The 23,966-nt window shown below is 59.6% G+C and overlaps 1 protein-coding gene across 6 annotated transcripts in view; it reads right to left on the reverse strand.

Annotated features, from left to right (window-relative positions):
- Positions 1–2,870: 2,870 nt before the first annotated feature.
- HDAC4 (histone deacetylase 4) overlaps positions 2,871–23,966 on the reverse strand; it is a 151,524-nt gene continuing 130,428 nt past the window's right edge. For all 6 annotated transcript variants that reach the window (XM_037161516.2, XM_037161521.2, XM_037161518.2 and 3 more), the window contains 8 exons: positions 23,310–23,397; positions 21,562–21,681; positions 20,864–20,961; positions 15,196–15,314; positions 13,671–13,804; positions 8,805–8,889; positions 7,880–8,021; positions 2,871–7,466 (listed from right to left, as the gene is read on the reverse strand). In XM_037161516.2, coding sequence (XP_037017411.2) covers positions 7,427–7,466; positions 7,880–8,021; positions 8,805–8,889; positions 13,671–13,804; positions 15,196–15,314; positions 20,864–20,961; positions 21,562–21,681; positions 23,310–23,397 — 826 coding nt within the window. In that variant the 3' untranslated portion in view covers positions 2,871–7,426. The remainder of the gene's footprint in view (positions 7,467–7,879; positions 8,022–8,804; positions 8,890–13,670; positions 13,805–15,195; positions 15,315–20,863; positions 20,962–21,561; positions 21,682–23,309; positions 23,398–23,966) is intronic.

Below are 23,966 nucleotides of genomic sequence, written 5' to 3' on the forward strand. Positions count from 1 at the left end.
GAGGTGAGGTGAGCTGAGGTGAGGTGAGGTGAGTTGAGGTGAGTTGAGGTGAGGTGAGTTGAGGTGAGGTGAGCTGAGGTGAGGTGAGTTGAGGTGAGGTGAGTTGAGGTGAGTTGAGGTGAGGTGAGCTGAGGTGAGGTGAGTTGAGGTGAGGTGAGTTGAGGTGAGGTGAGGTGAGCTGAGGTGAGGTGAGCTGAGGTGAGTTGAGGTGAGTTGAGGTGAGGTGAGTTGAGGTGAGTTGAGGTGAGGTGAGCTGAGGTGAGGTGAGCTGAGGTGAGGTGAGTTGAGGTGAGTTGAGGTGAGGTGAGTTGAGGTGAGCTGAGGTGAGGTGAGTTGAGGTGAGGTGAGTTGAGGTGAGTTGAGGTGAGGTGAGCTGAGGTGAGGTGAGTTGAGGTGAGGTGAGTTGAGGTGAGCTGAGGTGAGGCGAGGTGAGTTGAGGTGAGTTGAGGTGAGGTGAGTTGAGGTGAGTTGAGGTGAGGTGAGGTGAGTTGAGGTGAGTTGAGGTGAGGTGAGGTGAGGTGAGGTGAGGTGTGGTAAAGTGAGGTGAGTTGAAGACAGAGGCCAGCAGCTCCTGTGTCAGCCAACAAGGGTCTTTGCCTCTTGGTGCTGGTGCTGTCAGCAACCTTCTCCTCCAGGGTGTGATGGACTCTCTGGCTTCTAAGTTGCAGAAGTGGCAGAACTTCTTGGGAGTGACACATATCACTCCCAAGATCAGGTATGAAGGGACCATGGCTCTGTCTTTCTGGGTGCTGTCCCTCAGGTGTCCTTGCATCACTGGCTTTGGTGGTGGCATCTGCCAGGTCATCAGGCCACCTGCGGATAGCATGTGTGGATAGGAAGGTGAGGGGAGGCTGCTATGTACCAGAAAGTGTGAGCCTGAAGGGCATCTCTCCCACTGAGCCACTGAGCCTGAGGGAACCTGAGACAGACTTAAACTACCATCACTGCTGAACCACCCCAGTCCTTACCCACAGCTTGATTTTCAAACTGTCAGCTGTTGGGGTCACTTGCTACACAACAACTGAGCAATGATACATTGTAAGCAGCAAATATTCAAACTGAAACAGTGCATATTCCCACATGTCACTACAAGTAAAAGTATGGTTACAGGTACCTTGCTGCTCTGGGACATGGAACTCCTTCTCCAGTCGGGGCTGGTGCAAGTGAAAACTGGTGCAGCCACTGGGGGAGCCATTGCTCTAACAGAACTGACTCTCAGAGACACCCATGAGCACCGGAAGACACGGGTGGGGTGGGGGTGGGTGCTGATTCAGTGCAATTTGAAGAGCAACACTGGCAATGGCTGGAGCATCTATCAGGAGGGCTGGGCTGTGAAACTGTGGTCAGCAGTGACACAGCACACGACAGGGACTAACCTAGATGGGTGAACACCTAGATGGGTGATGCTCACCCATCTAGGTTAGTCCTAGATGTGTGGATGGATCTCAAGAACATGCATCAGGGATCAGATGGCAAGAAGCAAAACGTTATTTATTATGTGACAGACATCATGTACTATATACATGTCAGAAACACTAAGATTTAGTTTTATAAAGTTATGTGGCAAAAATGCAAAAACATGGACCAGTTCCTCCTGCGGAACTTCAGGGCAAGTTCCTCCTGCGGTTAGGTGGAGGAGCCTGGATTGTTGGCAGAGCTGCATCTGCCAGGTGTCCATTATCAAAATGTTTAAGGCGAGGTGTGACACCCAACCAGGCTCCATGGTGGGCACACAGCCTGAGTTTCCCTCCTCAGTGTGACTGCAGTATTTATTTTCAAAAGGTAAAAAATAATCAATGCTTTGTAACATACCTTTAAAAAGTCACTTTCCGATAAAATTATCCAAAAGATGTTGCAAATACCTTTGTTCTAATTAAAATGGAAGAAAATTGGCCCTCAGGAACCTACCTCCTAGCCCTAGAGCTAAATACTTTCAGTGGTTTCAGAAATGAGACCTGTTAGAATAAGATCCTCTCCTTTGGGGTAAATTGATATACATATCCTCATAAATGTCTGTCTTAAGGCCAAAGAGGCTCTGGGTACATTGCAGCCTCTCACCAGCTCCCATCCCCTTGTCAGTTGGGTAGACCATGTAAACATCCCCACTCCCCCAATCCCCAACTCTTGACCCCAGCTCTGTCTCCAGTCCTGGCTCCTCTGGCCTCCAGGCTTGCAGCTGGGCAGCTGTGCCGTCTGGCGGTCAGCTCGAATGGCCGTTCCCCATGCCTCATTCTGCAGCCCAGGCATGGGGGTCCCAGGAAACAGACCTGAAGGGGGTTGTGTGCAGGATGTTTACTGAGTGCCCTTGGGGTGGCAGGCAGCACCTTGGACAGCCCCCCCTCCCCCCGGGAGTGGCTAGACCCCAGTGAGCTAGCCCCATGGCTGGTCTTAACCACCCTTCACCCCAGTGACAGGTCACAGGACAGGGAAGCGCAAGGACAGTGGAGTGGTCTGGGGGTGGCAGCACGTTGCTAGGCCGGGATCGCTGTTGGGAGTTTGCCGACGCCCTGCGGGGAGCATGCTTGGCTGAGCTCCGAGGATGCATCCATGAGGATGGCTGAGCCTAGACCCTTTGGCCTCGTCCTTCTCCGTGGTCATTTTTAGCCCATGTCACTGAAGTTGCAAAGTACTTTGGGGGAGAAAACAGTACAAGGACTTAAATTACTGGACATTTAAAATGAAGACACTGCTGTGGGACCTACCTGTACATGTAAAGGGTGACAGGGCCACCTGCTGATAATCTGGGTCCCAGGGGCCATCTCCATGGTTCAGGGTCCCCACCCCAACCCAGAGTACAGGCAAAGTAGCCCCGCAGGGTCCCAGGTCCATGAGAGCCAGCGAGGACAAGAGCACACAGCAGAAACTAGAGGTGAGAGGGCAATGAACGCTGTCTTTATTGACACCACAAGAGTAACAAGTTGTACGAGGTACAAAATACTGGACTCCAGGTGCAGTGGAAGTGGGGTTGGCCATCAGAGGACACCGTCAGCCGGTGCAGATCCACCCAACAAAACAAAACAAGAAAACCAAGAACAAACCTCCAACCCCACTGAGCAAAAGAAAGACCCACTGGAAGTTCCAGACAATCGGACAACTGATTTAAATTACAGAAGAAACAGGTGGCTGCTACCAGTGGGAACCCATCCCAAGTAGGAACAGGCATCAGGAAGGACGTGATGTCGTCACAGCTTGGATTTCACATCACCTGTTGTAAGCTCAGGTGAAGAGGGTCAAACCCCATTACATGTATATTCTGTGTCATTCTCATACACTGGACACCAGAGCCTCCACCATGGAGTACATGCCCTCCCCGAAACCGACAGAAACTGTCACTTTCTTTTCTTTCCATAGGAGACTTTTAATCACGTCAGAGATAAAGTGAGCTGAACTAGCAACAAGCCCTGCTTCGTTATAGGACGAAATGGGTTGCTTTCGATGCAGTGTAGGTTCTGAAACCACAGTGCTCGCACAGTTCACAACGGCTTAGTGTAAAGTGAAATCGTAGCCATACATCATCTAAAAAGAATAAAAAGTCAATGCAGCTGTGAGGGAAGGGGCTCCTCAGGGCCCACCGCGTCTCCACCTGAATAGCTAGCTGGTCCTCAGGGCCACACAGGCCGCCTCACCTCACCCGCCAGCGCAAAAGATAAAAAGGAAAAAAAAGAAAACAAAGCAAAATAAAATTCCTCCAAATCAAATGAAGAGACAGGCAGTTCACTTGAATTCTGCTCAGTTCCCCTAAAACACTGTTTCCACATAAATACAATAAACTCTATTGTTGGTATGTCACAAGTGTTAGATAAACTTTTTTTCTTAATATGACAAATGTTTAAGTAGTCCTTTTTATTTTTCTTACAAGAAAAAGTACAATTTCTTAAGAATAAGTTCATTAAGATGCAAACGTTCCCCCCTCTCCTTCAAGGGTCTGTGTTACAGAAAAATCTCCATCTCTTGAATCAGCAAATGTCACGAGGGGACTGCAAAGGCATTTTCTCCTCCCCCAAGCTGCCGAGTTCGGCGTGCAAATCTGTATACAATAGAAAGACATGCAGGCCGTACAGTCATGCAACCTCCGGGTGTAGGAAACGTAAAAAAATAGAGTCATATATATTTATATGTGTATTTATATATGTATCAATGCCCATAAAACATGTGGGCCCAAAAGTCTACAAAAAGAATGGAATGAGCACGCGGCTGTGACCAGGAAAGAAGGAATGTTCTGATGGAAAATAGAAAACCACCAAGTCTAAGGCTGGTGCTCCAACCCAGACTCACTGCACATCAGACCGCCACAAAACGGTCCTTCCTCTGGAAACAGATTTTTAAGAGAAAGAAAAGAAAAACTGAAACATGTTGACAAAGTGGCCCTTTGGAAGGCGGGCGCAATCCCGAACGGCCGCCTGCTGGTGGGGCTCAGCCGAATTTGGCGGGAAAGCCAGAAGGGCCAGGCTGACACCGCAAACCCCGCGGCGTCACGGGGTTCCCCGTGAAAGGAGATAAAGTGCTCACTTGCCGACCCCCGGCCTGTGCCCCAAGGCCTTTGCAAAAGGGAAGAAAAGGCTAAGGTCCAAGGACCAAAGAGGGAGGTGTGAGGGGTCCTCCCTGACGCAGGGTCCGGCCCACACTGGGCAGGCCCCCTGCCGTCTGCCCTGGACGGGTGGCCTGGAGAGGGGCCGAGTGTCTTCACAGAAAAGAAAGGCTACACGGCAATGCTTCCTGCATGTCTGTGAAGCTGGAGTGAGCTACAAAGGCCTGTCTGCAGGGTGTCCTGTGGGAGCAAAAGTCAATCCCCCCAGTGAGAAGGTAGCCACCAGGAGGCCCATGCCGCCCATCATCTGTAAAAATGGCAGATGATGCGCTCCTTCCCAAGATCCACGGCTGACAGAAGCAGGCAGGCAGCAGGGGGTCCCTGCCACACGTGGCACCACACTGGGGACAGGTGGCATTGCTCCCACAGGAGCACTCCTCCTGCCATTAGGGGCCTCAGAGCAAAGAGTGGCCAGGAGGGAGGAGAAAGTCAAACACCCTGTCCTTCCCTCGAACCACTGTCCTGGACCCGAACAGCAGCACTCTTGACGACCAAGCTGATCCAAGAATTTGGATTCATTTGGTCACTACCCAACTGTGTCAGTGGCTCTCTCAGAAACTACCCTGTAAATGCCACCAAACTCAGAAACTTGGCTTGGGGTTCCCTCGGGTGGGCACGCTGTGTCGAAACTTCCTCCCACAAGTCTGAACTCGGTACACACTTTGGAATGAAGTAGGTGGCTTCAAGTGCTGAAAAATAAGTTACCAGTAAAAAGTGATGTTCAGTTTCTGTCAAAGAGAAAAAGAGCAAAGGCTGGCTATTCTGTTAGGGAACCTGGTGTCCCTGCAGGCTCGCCAGGCAGCAAGGGCCCTGGCTGTGCGGCTGCAGCGGAAAAACCCGGAATGGTGCCGGGCCATGCATTGCTGACATGCTTAAAGGTCTTTGGAAAACTGAAGCTAAAATCCTAGTCTGAAGACATGGTCAGAGAAGTTTTAACACAAGTTTCCTGAACACTGATGGCCCGTGGTGTCTGGCAAGCCACCCAGCTCAGTGTCACGAGGGACCCTCTCCATCCCCACAGCAGTGCCGGCGGGGTGGGAGGAAGCCCTGGAGTCTGGGTTCAGCCCGTCAGCCGGCACAGGAGGGACACATCCCTGCGAGCCGGCCCCAGAGCCGCTGCTCACAATGCTCTTTCTGAAAATGAACTCTGATGGCAACAGTCTGTACACACAGAAAACTGCTCACTGTACAAATAAACAAAAAGGAACACAATAAAAAACACCTCTGAAAGTTAAAAAATGTACAAGCAAGAATTTAGAAAGGAAAACGTTTTAGACATTATTACCATTCAGAAAACTGCTAAATGGTGAGAAAAAAAGTGAAATTCAGAAAACAATGCTTATTCAGGATCTTTTTGTGAAAAATTCATAAAAAAATCAACAGCAAATTCATATTCTTCGCTATAAAAACTCACCACATATGTGCGTGGAGGCGTGGAGCAGGAGGGATTGTTAGAAAACAATTAAAATGAAAGCACAAACTTGCGGTAGTTGCCAGTGGCGAATGCGTTGGCGATCTGAAACCGACCCAATCTGGGCTCCAGAAACACGTGTTTCCCATAGATCCCTTTCCATGAGCACCTTGAAAGCTAATTCACAAGTCATCCATTCGCCAGGGACCTTGACAATCTGCATTTATTTTATATATATATATACCTTTTCTATAAATGCATTATAAATATTTTATCAAGATTTTGTAAGAATCAAGTTTCTTAGCTTGGAATACATTGGAATATATATTATACATATATATTTATTTATACCTAAAATTTAAGCAATACTTCATGCTACTTGCTTTTAATAAAAGCATTCCGACCGTAACACTGAGTGTACCTAGGACATGCTTCAAACCAGACAGAGATGCTCAACTGGTGTGTGATGTGTGAGAAAAGAACACTTTGGATTTGTTTAAAATTTGTTGGACTTCAAACCCCCCCCAACAGTATTTGCCACTTTTTGGGAACTACCTCCATTTTTCTTACACAGCAATAAAGCAGAATGAGGGCGGCAGGCTCTCGGCCCCCCAGGAGCTGCTGGCTGAGGCCTGTGCCTGCTCAGAGCCCCGGCCAGCTCCGCGGCCTCCTGCCCGCGGGCACTGCCAGCCCCACCACCCACAGGCCACCTTCCCACCCATTCCTGCTGTTTATTTTTTTCTTAAGGCATTGTTCCTCAGACTTCAGAAAACCCAGCCACAAAAATCCATCAGCGCAATAAAAAAAAGGCACAAACTCGCATCTCCCAACGGCTTCAAGAAGACAAAGCCGGCTCCTGCAGCTCACATTTCCACTTTTTGTCCAGTTTTTCCTTAAATGTTCATCCACTCGGCCCCTCCCGCCTCCCCGGCTGCAAACCCTCACCGCACGCCGCTCTGGTTCAGAGGCAGGCCAGAGCTGTAGAAAACGTCCTCCTTAAAAAAGTAAGCTACAAGATGAGTGGTTTACAACGGAGACTGTGGAATTGTGGGTAGTCATCAAACTTTAAGCACCAGTTTTTAATCAAGTTTGTTTTGTATTGTGAGATCTTTGATTTTCACTTTCTTTTCCTCGTGTCAACTAAATTGGGCGACTCTGCACGAGCTGCCACAGGCTTCCTCCCTCCGTGGCTTCCCTTGTGGGAGCTCAGAGAGTGCCTGGCACCCTGTGTGTCGGTGTGTCCGCGCATCCTGGCGTCTGCCCCAGGTTTCCGTGTGAGGCTGCCCCACCCGGTGAGACCCGGGGTCAGGCCCCGTGCTCCTGCCGACTCAGAGAGAGGCCCTGGCAGGACACAGAGAAACAGGAACTTTTCTTGGCGGAACTTTGAGACGGACGGACAAATGAGAGGGTCCCAGCCGCAGGCGAGGCTACAGGGGCGGCTCCTCTTCCATGGGCTCCTCATCGGGCCTGTGGCAGTGCCGGAGGGGGGTGGGGGTGGCCGGGAGGAACATATGCACAGCAGGGAAGAGAAAGAATGGACGGTTAGTGGCAGCACCGAGGTGGCTTCTCTGCCTGTTGTCTGTCCCTCATCCTCCAACAGGACTGCGGTCACTCCTCCAGCCCCACCTGCCTAAAACTCCTGGCTCTGGCCAGGTGTTCCTGGAACCACCTTATTCAGGGGTACACACTCCCCCTGCTTTAAAGGGTCCTGCACATTGGAAATATGTGGCCACTCTGGCCGGGCTCTCGAGCTGCTTAAGGACACTGGCCCCCCCCAGGTGCCCTCCGAGGGTTTCCCCGCACAGGAGCAAAGATGCCAACTGCCCTGGGGGCGCATCAGTCATGCAGGCCAGCAGGCCAGGGTCTCACATGGGGCTCACCTCCTCTCGGCGGGCTTCACACCCACAGATAGGGAGGCCATGGCGGTGACGGTCTCGGCTTCTTCGTTCTCACACTTCTGGGCCTCGATCAGGGAGTAGGCCGCGGGGGAGGGCAGGCGCTGCAGGGAGCGCCAGTACTGGCCTGAGGACGGGAAGTGCTTGGTTACGGGTTCTGTGGGCCTGGGGCCCGGGCAGGCTCTCCATGGCCAGCTCCCTGACTCCGGGAGTGGGCGAGCATGGGAAGACCATCCCCCGGTGCTGCAGGGTCCGATTCGGACCCTGCAAGATGACTGGGGGCGTTGTCTGGGGCCTCAGAGTGAGGGGACCATGCAGGAGGGCTGGGCATGACCCTCGGACAGCCCCTCCGTGCTCCCTGGCACATGGAAGGGGACGCAGCTCTGAGGCTAGGAACCCAGGCAGGACCCCAGATTTCCACTCAACTACGTGGACGGCCTCCATGATTTGGGCCAGTCCAAGGACCCAGGACAAACTGAGCTTTGTAACAAGGACAGGGCATTGCTGGCTCACCGGAGTCCCCTGCTGGGTGCCAACTCCCTTGGTCCCCAGGCCTGTCATTCAAGGGGCAGTGAGAGGAATGGGGCCTGCTCCCTCCCCTGGGTCTGGGGTAAGGGCGTTCTCTGGTCAGGGGAAGAGACGGGACCTGGGGACACGGTTCACACCCCAGTCCCATCCCTTTTAGCTGGGGACCTGGACCACGTGGCTTCACAGACCCCTGGCACCAAGCTCTTCTGACCTGTGCTGACAGCACGTTCTGGCTTTGTGGGGAGCTCACGGGGGGGGGGGTTCGGTGACAGTCCTTATTGACTGTCATACAGGCCCAGGCAACAGCCAGCAGCGAAAGAGAGAGGAGCCCAGGGCTGGGGACACAGGGCAGGGGTGGGGGACACTCGGCCAGACGACTCACTGTGGATCTCCACGACCTTCTCCATGGAGCGGACGGCATTGGCATTGGGTCTCCGCTGTAACACCTCTTCCGGGAGAGGCTGGAGCTGCAACAGATGGGCAGCCAGCAGTCAGCAGCTGCAGAAGATGCCAGCACAGTCCCCGGGCACATTTGGGGGCCGTGCGCAACCAGCACCCGTGCCCTGCACGCAGTAGCTCACGGAGGAAGGTAACTGTACAGAGCCAGGCAAGGGTCTGGACTTCATTACGTAAACTTTCCCAAAAGTAGATTTCTTCTCCTCAGGACTCTCAGGGACGCGCGCAGGCCCCCCTGTGGGCAGGATGACGGTGCCCAGGGGGACCTGTACAGACCACGGCAGACGAGGAGGGGCAACGGCTGCCTTCGGGAAACACTGCTTGCACGTTCCTGCTGTTGTGCCTGAGAACGCGCGACTCTGCCCCGGCCACAGCGCCCCTCTAACACGGGTGCGGAAGGAAGTGAGCAGAGCAGAAGGAACCACAGCACCAGGTGGCCCTGGGTGCTGGCCGCATGTGCTGGCCACATTCAGAGTCCGCTAGAGGGCCAAGCAGCAGACTGGAGCGGCTGCGACACAGAAGGAAAACACAGCCATTGACAAACCTACAAACCCCAGGGAGACCTGCCAGGGAGGGCAGGCGCCGTGTCCACGGAGCCGAATGGAAGCAGTTTTGGTTCTCAGCCTCGGCTCTGGGCAGAAGCTTAGAACAGTCACTGCGGCTCCACCTGGTGCTGAACTGGGCTCTGAGACCCGGCACAGCAACTGTCCATCCGCTCCTGGGGCCCCATCCCCAAGCCAGGCCACCAGTTAGCTGCCGGCTCCGCTTCGAGCCGCAGCACTGCCGATCATCAAGCCCAGCAGCCAGCCAGCTGTGAGGGGCCCGGAGAAGCAACCAAGGTGCTGGACACTGTCCTGCAGTGAGGGGCGCCCGGGTGCCTGGAAGCTCGGCTGGTGGGGCGAGTGGAGGCTGGGGCGGCTGCTAGTGCAGAGTGCGGAGCAGCTCAAAGACGGACACTGGGGCCCGCGGGAAACCGAACACATAACCCGGTGCTCAGTTACAATCCAGAGTCTGAAACAAACGGGTGGGCCGTGCTCTCCCGTGAGAACGGCGGTCAGAACCCACGGCCTCCCCACCCTGCCCCGGAGCGGGCGCCGGGCTGCACAGGTGACCTCCGGCCAAGGAGGACCTCCCGGGGGGAGGCAGCCCACTGTCGGCCGGTGCCCCCGGTCAGCTCCCGCAGAGCCGCGTGGACGGCGCACTGGGCAGGAAGTGGGGAGAAGGGCGTGCGAGCTCTGGGGGCCTGCTCCCCAAATCTCTCAGCCCAGTGCAATCACGAGAGGGAAAAATCAGACCAAAACACACGGAGGACAGCCTGTAGAACACTGACCGGTGCTCCCCCAAACTGTCGTGGTCACGAGGACGCGGAAAGACTGGGAAGCTGCTGCAGCCCAGAGGAGCCTGGGGGACGAGGAGGCAGGACGACTGTGGGGCCCGGCGACAGAAGGCCCATCGGGGAAAACCAGCAGATCCCAACGTGTGCAGGGATTTAGTGACCTGCCCCAGGGTCGGCTCCTGGGCAATGACCACATCTCACACCGAGGCATGGTGGTGACGAGAGAGGAAACTGAGGGACACAGGAGTGCGGGTGCCAAGTCTGCTATTTCTAGTAAATCGAAAGGCGCTCCAAAGTGAATGTGCAGTCCCCAGGGGCTGCCGTCATTGGTACCACCAGCTGTCCACTGTGACACCAACGTGGAAGCCACAGGGCAGCCACAGTCCGATGCAGCCCCGGGGGCAGGGAGGTGGCGGCACAGGTGCCCCGGCTGAGGGTTTCCAGGCTGAACCAGCGGCATCGCCCCTCCGGTCGGGAAGGCCTCGAGACCCAAGCCAAGGTGTCGACAGAGAAAGCCCACACCCAGGCCCGCCAGACGGACCATCCCTCGGAGGAGAGAGACACCGATGTGAGACGCCAGGGTGCCTGGTCACCTTCTGTCCATGTGGCAGGACCAAGGACCACACATACCTGCACCAGGGATCGCACCTGTCCAGACCAGGTATTGAACCTGCAACCTCTGGCCACAGGATGAAGCTTCCATGAGTGGAGCCGCCTGGCCAGGGCCACACGCACAGTCTCCAGCCACCTCGCGCTCTGTCACAGCCACACCTTTCCAAACGCACAGTAACCCATGAAGCTGCTCGGTTCCCAGTGAAAACCTCTTCTCCTGGCACCGTGACTCCACCCAGCCCCCCCGCGAGCTCCTCCGCTAACTGCGGGGTCGGTGGAGTCAAATGGTGGCTCTGAACCCTGGAATGCCACCTGGTTAACCAGAGAGTTGGCCCAAACAAAATGCTACTGCAGAAGGGACGAGTGACCTGAGAAACGACAGTTCCCACAGGCCGAGAAGCTCCTCCGGCGTCCCACCCACCGGACTCCCCGCACCTCCGTCCACACGGCTCCTGAGAGACGCTTCAGTGACATCTCACCGTCCGTTCTCACTGGCAGCCGCACACAAAGCTGAACTGTCACACACAGTGGCTCCTGGAAGCGGCGCCGACCTTGGCCACGGCGCTGTCTCCTACAGCAGGCCCTGCCCCAGCCTCCCCGGAGGTGGCCACACTGGCCACAGCTGGCCGCTTGCTGCACCCGCCAAGTTGTCCAACACGCCGTCCATCAACCCTCATCAAAGGCCGTGGGGCAGAGGCACGGGGCCCTGTCCAACTTTCTTGCATTAAAGAGATTTTAAATGACCTTGATAAATCAGCGTTTCCTGCTTTTTGATGTACGTAAAGGAAAGTTTTTTTGTTATAAGAGCAAACACCTCGGGAAGCAGGGCCCTGGTTGAAAGCTCAGTTCTCTACTGTTTCTTTAAAATAACTTGAAGAATTCAAAAGCTTCTAGGATAGTTTAAATACAGAAGTTGGTTGACTTTTATCTCTAGTGAAAAAGAGAGAAGCCTGCTCTACGTGAAGACAGAACAGGTGTAGGGGGAACGTTGTGGACCCCTTAAGAAGCACTTCATCTGGGAGCACGACCCAGCTGACCAGACCCGAGAGACGCAGCCAGGACCGGCTGGTCTACCTGCGACCTGGCTTCAAAAGGACACGCCCATGACCAGAAGGACTGTCTGTGAGGGGAACAGTGCCGCCTGTGGGTGGGGGTGGGCTGGGCTCCACGGGCTGTGAGGTCCAAACTGCTAGCCGGGCACTGGGGCCACATCCCTGTCCCCGGGCTCTGAGCTCCACCATCAAGACTGCAACTGCAGAAAGTGGGCGCTGGGCGCCGACCCCCATCCAGGACTGGGCTCACCTGGTCACCACCCTGCTCCAGCCTGGCCTGGAGTGGGGTGGACAGAGCCATGGCTCTTGTCCCGGGGCCCGCTCACAGGGAGGACACACAGCCTCCCAGGGTTCGGCTCCATGAAGGTCACTGTCACCCTCAGCTGGGCTAAGGCCCGGCCCTGGTTGCAGACCTTGCCTTTCTCTCTGCATGCCCCCTGTCGTCTCTGTCCCCACCCCCGTCCCTGAGTCCCCAAGCCTGGCAGGACACTAGGCACACACCTCCTCCTCCTGCCCACAGCCTACCTTCTATCAGTTCACAGAGACCTGTCCACTACCAGAGCCCAGCACAGCCTGGGGGTGCAAACTGAACATGGGGTGTGGATGCCAGCCCGACGGCACCCGGTGTCCTACCGCGGGCTGTTCCCCTGGTGGGCGTCTCTGGGAGCAGCCGCAGACGGCCAGGAGGGTACCCCACCAGGCAGTGAGCGGGCGAGGTGGCGCACTCAAGACGGAGCTCACACTCTCCGTGTGACCGGCAGCAGGGTGGGCGTGGAGACGACAGGCCCCCGACAGGACCCCCCAGGAAGCTTGACCCAACCGAGGTGTGTCCCTGCACATGCTGAGCTGGGCAGGCCCCGTCTCTCTGGTGGGTGAGAAGCGAGCCCCAGGGGACCGCAGGAGAGCGGAGCCCCTGCTCCCCGGGGCCCCTGCCTGGGGTGGTCGGGCATGTGGTCCGGGGCACCCGCCCAAGCTCCCCAAACACTAGCTGGCTTGTTTCCAGGAGCCACATGTGATGTCGAAACCAGAGAAAGATACTCTTGGGGACCCCCGAACTGGCCCCGGGCACCGTCGTGGGGTCAGGGCCTCATAGCCCAGCCTGTGGGTGGACTTCAGGTTTCTGGAAAAGCACCTTTCTTTTTTTGAAATTGAAAGCAGAAGCTTCCAAACCAGTTTTGTGCCAGGAAGTTCAGACACTCAGCTGGCAGAGCACCGTGCCACCAGGGCAGCACCTCCCCCTGCCCTCCCGTCCTCCGCACCCGGAGCACCGCGGCGGGGAGCGGACGCTGCTCTCCCAGGGGCTCTCTCCCTGAACCCTCGGAAGTCCCGCGGCCGCCCGGCCCAGGCCCTGGAGACCTGTGCTTGCTGTGGCCACTGCATCTCGAGGACTGTGCTGCAGCCTCGACGGGGCAGCGTGCAGAGCCAGTCTGGCATCTCAGGACCCAGAGGCAGAGGCCCCGCCTGGCCCCGAGACCCGCACAGTGGTCCCCTTCCGGGACCTGCCCCAGGACTTTGCAGGAAACTAGCGGTCTCTGGAGGCCACTGTGAGGCTGGGTACTGTCCTGGTGACCCACAACGAGGTCCAAAACCCAAGGTCCTGAATGACCTTTTTAGGAGACACACCCTGACAAGCCTCGTCTCACCTCCTTCCGGCCACGTTGAGCAGCTGCGCCAGCCGCGCACTGGCCTGTTAACCGGGTGCAGGGACGCTGGACACCGGGCGGCAGCCAGTGAGGCGGCCCCCCCCAGGCCCCGGGCCTGCACACAGCAGCCTGCAGCTCTGACCTCCTACCTCGTCTCCCAGCAGAGCAGAGACACACGCTTCCGAGGCGTCACAGATGGCTGTGAGGTCGTGGCCCCCCTCCAGGGCCAGAACGATCCGGCCGCCAGCCAAACCCATCAGCTGCTTCGTCAGGTACCCGAAACCTGCAACAGGAAGTGGGAGATGAAGTGGAGGGCAGCACGGGCGCGAGCCGACTCTGGCGACAGATCAAAGGGCCCAGAAACGCATCACGTCACGTGCAGACCCCGGGGGCCGGCGCCGCGGCTCGTAATGGAAGCCAGGCTGGGCTGCAGTAAATTCATGGGAGAATTTCGGTTTGGGAGTCTGTTTGATCTGTGTGAGAGCAGGAATTATGGTTTCAGTGCTTTGATTTTATAATGCTGCAAATCATCTCATCTGGGGACGGGGAGGGGCTGTGGGAGGAGCTCCTCAGCTCTCTCCCGGGGACAGAGGCCCAGAGGCAGGGCGCCTGGGGCAAGGAAGCCGCTGGGGCGTGCCTCATCCACCCCTGGGGCCCAGGGCTCTGCTCAGTGGGTGTGCAGGACACACGCATGCACGCACACATTCTAGCACACACATCAGCGCCACACGTGCCCCTCCAGAACTCGGACATTTGTGTCTGGAGCACCTGGCTTTCACCAACAGCCACAGTCCCTCCGCTGCGCCCATGTCAACCTCCCATGGGCACGAACACCTGACGGGTGATGATAATTACCACCCTCGGCCACAACAGCCTGACATTTGTTAAAGAGCCAGGAAGAGCCCCGCCACAGCGGTCAGCAGCCCCATCGCCAGCTGGCCGCCAGCAGCCTAGGTGCTCCCTGGCTGCAGTGGGCACCGTGAGGCCGTCCCCTCCGGAAACCCTGGCTTGTCTCTGATGGGAACAGGAGCTGTGAGGACCGTGTGCAGGAGCTCAGCCTGGGCTGGGCGCCGAGGGGTTCTGGGCACACCGAGCACGCTGGCCGCTGCCTGGCCACTTCCTCAGCCACCGAGCTGCTCGGCCACACCACAGATGCCCTTTGCTTCCCGCTTTCTTCTCTGGTGCCCGCCCACTTCCTGTGGGAGGGGAGGGACAGGCAGGCTCTCCTTGGCCATCTGCACCCATGGGGTCAGCACAAGGGGCTGCCAGGGAGCCCCAGGAGTCCTAGGACTCAACTGCCTTCACAGCTGTAGTGCTAGGTGGTGGGTGGCACCCAGCGCCTTCCTGTGGACCTGGGGTTCCGTGCCAGGTGGTCTGTGTGTGACCTGCCCACGTGGGCAGGGTGGTCTTCACAGCCGTTGCTTTCCTGTGGCAGCAGCAGGGCCGTCACCTGACGGCAGCCCCTTGACTTGGGTGAGCGGGGTGGGGGGGCGGCAGCCTGGGGCCCCCTCTCCCCGACTCTGAGCTGTACCTGCTCGGGGCCCCACCCCCACACAGTCTCCAGCAGCACCACGCCCTGGGCAAGATGTAAAAAACAGCGTCCTCCTACTGCCGCCGAGGGCGGGTCCTCGGACACAGAGCAGGGCCCTGTGCGTTCCTGCACACCCAACTTACATTTGGCAGAGAGGTTGTAGCCGCCCAGAGGCGTGGGGTGGCCCTCCACGGCGTCGAAGCCGGACGACACCAGCACCATGTCAGGGGCAAACTCATTTGCGATCGGCATGACCACCATTCTGCAGAAGGCAGGAGAGGCGACAAGGAATCAGCAAGGGACTGGAATGTGGAGGGGGGCCGCTTGGTCTCTGACTGCACCTGTCCCAGATCCCCTCCAGGTCTGAGGCCAAGGGCACTGGGGGGCCAGGACCTCACAGGGCCTGAAAAGTCCCGACCAGCCAGCCCCAGGGGATGCTGAGCACCCCACCCACAACCCATAGCTACAGCACACCTCACGGCGCAGTGCGGCAGCTCCCGGGGCTGCAGCGAAGGGTCCCCTGGAAGGCGTGGGCGGCTCTGCTCAGTTCCCCACTCGCTTCCGCCGGCCCTGAGCCCAGCACCTGGGCTGTGTGTGGCTGAGGTGGCAGCCCTCTCGCAGCCCCAGTCCCAAGGGACTGAGCCCTCTGGCCCGCCCCCAACTCACCCTGGCTGAGCACAGTGCGCTAACTTCCTTGGAACACACCCCCCGCCACCTAGGGTCTGCTCTGGAATGTCCTTCACGCCCCACGGGACAAAGCCCAGAGCCTGGGCAGGGCTCAGGCAGCTTCTGGCCAAGGGCTGGAGACTCAGTGTGCCAGTCTCCAAGCCACACGGTGTGTTGCCACTGCCCAACACTGCCCGGTCCTGTGTGAGCAGACACACACAGGGCGTGAGCAAGGCTGTGTCCTGGCACAATGTCACTTAAAAACACCTGGTGCATTTGGCACGAGGACCCCACACTGCCAACCCCTGCTCCAGACTCGGTGCCGTGACTGTGGTGCTGGCCCCTGTCCCGAACACCTTTTGTACCCACAGGGATGTGGCAACCGAGCCCACAGGCTCTGTGCACACAGTGCGCGGAGGCGTCTGTCCTGCCCCGGCTCCGGCACAGACGCAGCCCACATGGACAGCCCCGACAGGCGCTGAGAGCAGGGCGGCCGCCGGCCAGACAGCAGGCGCAGACTGGCACAGGAGAAGCTGGCCGGCGCGGGGCCATCCCTAGGGCACAGGCGCAGGCCCCGCGGGCCTGGTTTTCTCAATGCTGCAAGGGCAGCACTGGTCTACACCCACCCGTGGCCTTCGCTCCCTCATGGTCGTTCCAGGGAGATGCGTGTTCAATGAAGTTCCCGTCGCACAAACGCGTCGGGCACTAAGGCAGCTTCAGCCATGCTGTTGGTGCGGGTTTGGAAGCCAGGACACGCCAGCTTGGAGCCACAGACATGCACGGGGACCCTGCGCACCCCAGGCACAGCGGCGGGAGCACCCGCTCCAAGTGTGGTGGGCCGCGCCCCCGATTCGAAACACCCGCCACTAGCGGCAGTGACCACCAGGGGGCCCTGGCGTCCGTGCTCCACGTGCGGCACGGCCTCAGAGCCGATCGAAACGAAGGGCGCAGGCAGCACAGCCGCCCCGCTACTGTGGCTGCACAGGCACCCTGGGCGCGCATGCGCAGCCGGACAGTGCAGGACGTGCGCACTCGCTGCTACGTCCTGGCGTGGGGCCGCTACGCCATCATCCCAAACACTCACTCAGCGAAGAAGAACCTAAAGTGGACCGAGAGCCAGGCCTGTGCCGAGCGGGGCTCCAGCACCGACTGCAGTGTCTGGCCCGAGACGTGCTGCTCCCCTCGAGGTTTCTGCCCGAGCCGAACGCAGCAACTCCCGAGGAGCCTGTCCAGCACCATCACCACCCACTCAGGACCCCAGACAGGGGGCTGAAAGGGTGTCCGTGGGTCCTTCACGGACGCTGCAAACTGGCCTCATGCCTCACCCCTGTGCAGTCACCTCACGGTGTTCCTACGGGGCTGCCCAGGGCCGCTAGCAGGGGCCCTCTGAGGGCGGAGAGGGGTGGGCTGGGGCAGTCCCGAGGAAGCAGGTCGCCTGGTAGCTGTGCCCTTGGCAGTGAGAGAGCAGCGGGTCTCTGAGAGGAGACAGGCGAGCGTGTGTCGGTGGTGCGCCCCGGGCCCCTCAGCACAGGAGGTGTGAGGAGGCGGTTACTGTCCCAGGGGGCCCTGGGCCCTGCGATGGCCCTGGCTCTGGTGAAGCTCCGAGGGGACAGAGCAGGGCAAACCAAGGGAACTGGCCTGCGTGCATGGGGGGTGTGGCCCCTGAGCACAGGGCAGCTGGTGCTTCAGGTCCCATCTTTGGAGACAGCTCCCAAAGCCACTGTCTGCACCCCAGTCCCAGGGCCAGCCACTGGAGCAGTCGTCCCCACACACCTGACCTCTGTGGGGGTCAGAACGGGCACCAACAGGCACCTGCCCCGCCCCTGCAGCCCCGTCTATATCGTGAAACTGGGCCCCGCGTGCCCCTAGAGGTCACCCTGGTGCAGTGGGGGCATCCTCTCTGGGCTGGTGCCTCCACCTCTACCCTGTCTCCCTGCCCCCTTCCCACCGGGTCTTCATGCTCAGTCACTTCCAGGGCGTGGCTGCCTGGCTCTGCCGCTGCCTCCACCACAGGGGGCCTTGGGCCAGCACAGTGCACCCCCTCGTCCCCACAGCTACTGCTGTCCTCCAGGCCACCTGCACGGCCCTGGCCCTGCTGCTGTGCGACACCCAGGCCTCTGCCTCGGTGTCCCTGTGCTCCCCGGGGCTCCCGCCTCGCTCGGGGCAGGGCCCAGGCTCCTGTCCCCACCCCCACAGGCCCTCAGAAGAGCAGCACGTCTGCTGTCTCTTGCCCCACCCCCACACTGCTCTTTCTGTCCTGACCTCCACCGACTGTCCCCCAAGTCCAGGGTGGCCCCCAACTGCCCAAATCAGAGAAGCTTCTCCCAGTTCCTTCCTGAAAACCGGCTCACACACCACTGTCCCCCGCTGGCCACGCTCCAGGCCACCAAACCTGCTCCTGCTGCTGCTCTGCCGGGCACCCCCACCCACCCTGTGCCCTGGCCTACTGGTGCCTGCCACCCACCCATCCACCTCTGCTGGCACACTGTGCAGTGTCTGCTCCCCTTGTCACAGCCAGGGACACAGTCCCGCTCCCTGGAGGCAGCCCCCACCCAGATGGCTCTGTGCCAGCACGAGCTCCTGTGGGAACGCCCAGTGCCCCCCATTCCCACGACCCCCCACTCTTGCAGGCCCAGTGAGCAGGCGGACAATGCACCGCCTCCGTGGCTGCAGTGCCTGCTGGGGCCCTGGGGTCCCGCTGAGCCCCTGAGGGGGCAGGAGCTGCGTGCGTCTCCTGTCTTAACCCCACCGCCACCCGGGGCAGGTACAAGGCGTGGGCCTCCTCCACTGAGCTTCTGTCTTCTGCTTCTGAAGTCGCTACAGCAGGTCCCTGGGTCACACCCCACCCAGGGGAGACGTGGAGAGCCTAGAGGCGTGTCGAAGAGGCGGTGGGAGCACAGTGTTGCGGACACGCCAGCACACGCGGCAGCTAGAAAGAGGCCACACTCGCCTCGCAGGCGTAGTGGAGGCTGCACTCGCCCCACCTCTGTCACGCCCGGGAGGCGCCTCTGCTTTCTCTTGGCGAGGAGCTGCCGTGGGGCACACAAGTCCGCTGCCACCCCAGGGCGGCTTCAAGGCACAAAGGCCCTGACGCCGCCGACCTTCCTGTGGACAGGTGGCCACTTGACACAGGTAAGCGAGGGGTTAAGGAAAGTGGGCCCTCACCTCCCCGGGCACAGACCCGGGCCTCCTCCACCAACTTCAAAGCCTCGCCCGATGGTTTGAATTAAGCCCCCTTCTCCCCCTCGCCCCCAGGAGAAAGCGCCGCTGCTCCTGGATTTCATTAGGGGCCACTTTCTTATCTCTTCCGCATCGCAGGCCTGATCTCCTGAAATGTGACGTGGCGGGCGTCAGAGGAACACAGCCTCCCTCTCAGGCACCGTCCGCGGCCCCGGGGGGAGCCCAGAAAAAAGGGGAAGACAGGTTCTGACCTTCCCTCCCCTCCGATCAATGCCTGAGGAACCATAAACTGTGAACTTCAAAGTGCTATTTTACATTTAAATCAATAAAAAAAATCCTGAAACAATTTTCCTTTTCAAAGCAGCGATTCAGGCTTTACAAAGCCCATTTGATAAGGTGTCATCATGCCCGAACTTGGCAGGAGATTAAAACCGAACGTCGACAGCGACTCTCAGGAGACCGTCCACCTTAAAGGGACAGAGAACAATGTCCCAGGCCCTCGGATGGCCCCCACCCTGCTCGCACCGACGAGGGGCCAGAGGTGGCGCTGGCAGGCAAACCCACCCCTGGCTCAGAGGGCCCGACCCGGCAGAACAACTGGAAAGAAAGGCCTGCCCATTCTCACTCCTCCCCTGCCCTCACCGGATCTCGCCCACTCAGTGCCCCCTGGTCCCTGGAGGGCACCAACACTCACGGGGGCACTGTCCTCGCCCCTCACTGTGGCAATGGGACATCAGTTTGCAAAGGAGCCTCCTGGGAGGCCAGTTCTTGGGAGGGGCGCCGCCGCGGAGTTTGGATCTCACAAGGCTGAGGCTCAGCTGTGTATGACGCGAATTTTCAGATGTTCTACCTGTGAGATGTCCTTTAATTAGGCAGAGCAATGATCAAAATTCCACTGTATCTGATGGAGTAAGATCAAATTTAAAAAACAAAGACCAGCGGAAAAAGTGACTCAGGTGAACAGCTGGGTGGGCCTTCCAGGAGGTGACCAGCCAGTATCGCCACAGACCAGTCCCCTTGCTGGAGCAGCAGACCGAAGGCCTCCCCAGGGCAGACCCCGAGAGACAGCCGGCATCGGGGACTGGGGCCCCCTCTGGGGCGAGCAAGCAGGTGCCTCGCGGGGCCACGGGACGGCTGCCGGCTGCACAGGAGCCCAAGGCAGGGTGCCCGTGACACCTGAAGGCCCGTGCCTGCTAGCGTGACCTTTGTGGAAGCTCGGCCGCAGGACAGGAGGCGGAGGGGCGGCGCCGGAGAGGCCGTGGGGCCGGTTCCTGGGGTCCTCTCACCAGGGCTCAGGCTGGTCAGACGGCACCACTGAACAGGACTCGCCTCTTCCGGAGCCCGCCAGGCCGCCTGCGCTGCCATGGAGCTCCCAGACAGGAGCAGACGGCCCCGCCTGACGCCGGACGCCAACAGCGAACCCCGTGGCGGTAGCTGGCCCACAGCTCCGTTCTGGGGGCCCGGCATGATACAAAGGACAGGCCTGGACCAGCTCAACCCTCCCTGCCATTGCTATCGATGAAGGCGCAGGATGGCTTCGGTCTGCTACCTCCTCGTGGTCAACTGCCGGAACAGGTCAGCAGACGGCAGCCTTTCAGACCACGTGCCCATTCTCCGTGAGCACGCCACTCCGCACACCCGGCGCCTGCGCCCCACTGCCAGGGCCTGAGACACGCTCCCAGCCCCAGGTGATGCGCAGGCAGGAGTGCCTCAGAGGGCCCGCCCCCAGCTTGAAGAAGGGACCAGGACACAACCCCAGGGCCCAGAGCGCCGCTCCTCCCAACGCAGTGACAGAAATCGCCACCTCTGCACGTGCACCCTGGGGCTGCGGGAGGGCCCTCCCCGAGGTGCATCTGAGGTGCTCAGACAGGAAGGTGAAGGTCACAGCCAATGAAAGCTGGGAACTCAGGGGTTGAGTTCGGGAAGATCCCTGGATGCCTTGGGGACAGGAAGCCAGACACTCACCTGAAGGCGGCCAAGTACTCCGCGTCTCCCATGGGGGGGTCCAAGCCGCCAGTGAAGGCCATGTTGACGTTGAAGCCCACGCCCGGCCCTGCGCCCACCTGTGCAAAGCAGAGACGCACGTCACAGGCCCTTGGCCAACAAGCCCCGGCACCCTGCACCAGCCTCACTTGTGGGTCACCAGGCCCCACACCCGACACGCCAACAGCTATGTGGTCCTGCAGAGCTCAGGGGTCCCCAGGCCCGTCTTCCCAACCTGTGGGAGTGAGGGGTGGGGCCGGGGCAGGACACGGAGCTCTGTGCTGAGTGACAGACAGACACGGGCCACTCTTTCAACTTCCTTTCAGGAAAGGAGGCCTGGGGGTGGGGCTGGGCTGTTTCACTGGGTGTGAGCCCCCACCATGGGGCCTCTGCTCAGAGTCTGCTGGGCTTGGCTGGGCTCAGGGTGTCACGAAGGCTCTGAGCTGCCGTCTCCAGGGCTCGGGGGCACAGGCACAGGCACCCTGGCCGAGGGGCCCACACGGGACGGGGTGCTCTGCCGATCCCCGCCCAGGCCACCGCTGGCTGCCTCCACCCGGCAGGTCAGGCACCACCGGGCACACAGGGGCTGGGATCCAGCTGCCTGCCTCCGGTCGCCTCCTGGGGGCCCTCCTCCTGTTGGGCGGGGGCCCCGCCTCCCCCTCCCCCGGGCGCCCGCGCACCTCGTCGGGCGCCCCGCTGCCCGGGAAGAAGTTGCCGTCGTCGTAGCGGTGCAGGGAGACGTAGAGGACCCCGGGGTCACTGTAGAAGGCCTGCTGCGTCCCGTTGCCATGGTGCACGTCCTGGGGGCCGGGGGCGGGCTCAGTGCGGGCTGGGCCAGGAACTGTCCCGGCGCCCCCCCCCCCCCCCGCCCCGTGGGTCGGAAGCCTGGGGGCCAGGCGCAAGTCCCCGGCACCAGGGCAGACTCTCTCAGTCCTGTCTGGGGGAGGCCAAGATTTTCCAACCACGTGACTGACTTCCCATCTGCTGTGTCTGTGAAGAGTGAGCCGTTCCCTCCACCCCCTGACCATGGCTGCTCATTTTCAAGCACGTGTAAGGTGCCCGCTCTGCGCCCGGCGCTGGGATGCGGCAGGGCACCACCCACAGGGTGAGGGGCAGGCGGTGGCTCCACGCCAAGTCAGCAAACCAACCACCTCTCCTGGTACCACACGGAGGGCGGCTGGGCTTCTACCAGGCCCAAGACCACGCGCCCTCAGGTCGGGACCCTGAGGGCCACAGGGAAGGGGGCCTGCCTCACACAGTGTGCTCACAAGGTGCTGCCCCCACGCCAGCGATCGGGGAGCCAGGGGTCTGCTCAGCATCTTTCCCTTCTCTGTAAAGCCACCTGTGCCCATTAGAGCAGACGCGGCCGCTGCACACACGAGCGGCAGCAGACCAGCGTGCTCCCTGCCAGCTGGCAGCCACAGCCGCTGCGGAGCTGGGCGGCTGGCGCACACCACTGCTCCTACGGGACGCGGCACCACCTTCCTCAGGGAGGCTCCCTGAAGCTTCTGGATGGTCCCTGGCTTTTGCCAGGTGCTGCAGCCGCACCTGCCTGGTGGACACTGCCCGGCGCGGAGCACAGTAACGGTGTGGCACCACCTGCATAGCGCCAGGCACACCCGCAGTGTATCTCATTATTCCTTTGGAGCCACGAAGGACTCAGGGACACACGGCAGCGGGCGACCTGCTCCGGGTGCGGGTGCTCCCCGAGTCAGGCCGCCTTGGCCACCTGAGGGCCTCCGTGACCAGCACCTGCACCTGGGTGCTCGCTGGGTGCTCTGCATTGTATTTCTGGTTTTTTCTCTATACCAAAAAGTATTTTGCGTTACAAATGCTACTCTCACCTGGTATACCTAATGTTTTTCTTGAAAAATTTCGAAGTTATCATAAATACCAAAAACACCCCTCGCTCCATCTCTCTTGACTAAAAAGGAGAGTAAAGTAAAAGCCGACCTTGCCATCCACCTGCAGCATGAGAACGGGGAGCCCAAGGGTGGCCCTGCTGGTGGCAGGGCCGGGAGGGGCAGCCCCCTCCAGGCACACGGGGCAGGAGGTAAGGGTGGCACACACTGTGTGACCTGCACAGAAGCTGGGGGGGGGGGCAAGTGCGCGGGAGTGAGACCCACTGGCTCAGATGGGAGGGGCGGGAAGGGGCACCTGGTCCCTGCCTCCTCCTGACCCTGCCTCCCAGTGAGGCTCTGCCAACACTCGCCCTCAGCTGCAGGTGCAGCTCTAGACATGTCGGGAGCTGACCCCAGGCAGGAGCTGCTGTGAAACAGACCTGCTCTGCACGGGGCTTTTACTTCCCGTGTCCTTGACGCCGTTTCCAGAAGTGAAGACCCCCAAACCTCAGAGCCCAAGGAGCCCGAGATGCCTGCCTCCCCCTCCACGTGGGGCCCTGTGCGCCCCGTCCCGGGGCAGCCCTCACCCAGTCCACGATGAGCGTCTTGCTCACGTTCAGCCTCTGCTGCAGAAGCTTGGCTGCGATGGCCACGGAGTTGAAGTAGCAGAAGCCCCTGCAGGTGAGAATTGGAGGAAAACCCCGGTTTGGATCGGTTTCCACACACCTTCCAGCCAAGCCGCCCAGAACTCGCAGCTTCTGAACAGCAGCCTGTAAACCTCAGGTGATGCTTACGACAGACAGACACACGGTCTCCTGCCTGCAGACGGCCCGGCCCCGGTAAGGAGACCCCTTTACTTCTCTCTGCACCAACTCCTCCTCCTCATGGGCCTCTCAAAAGACACCATGGGCCGCGGAGCACAGACATGACCTACCGCACCTGGTCCTGCCCACCTCTCCACATGCTAGGACGTGGGACAATGACACCAGTCACCCCAGTGACGACCTGCAACTCCAGTCTCACTCAGGAGAGCAGAAAATCTGAGGAAGTGATCAGGTCCAAACCACACTCTTCTCAGTCTGGACCCCCCTTCACCCGACTCCCACGGAGCTGAGCGGCCTGGCTGTCCTGCTTCTGGAAGCCCAGGCCGCCCCTGGTGGAGGCGCGTCCCTGAGAGCCCTCCCCCACAGCGCACAGCGGGCCTCGGCCTTGACTGCGCAGGACGTGTGACAACTGAGACCCCG

Source organism: Artibeus jamaicensis, unplaced genomic scaffold (assembly GCF_021234435.1).
Source record: "Artibeus jamaicensis isolate MK-2021 breed Jamaican fruit bat unplaced genomic scaffold, CSHL_Jam_final contig_944, whole genome shotgun sequence".
Classification (NCBI taxonomy): domain Eukaryota; kingdom Metazoa; phylum Chordata; class Mammalia; order Chiroptera; family Phyllostomidae; genus Artibeus; species Artibeus jamaicensis.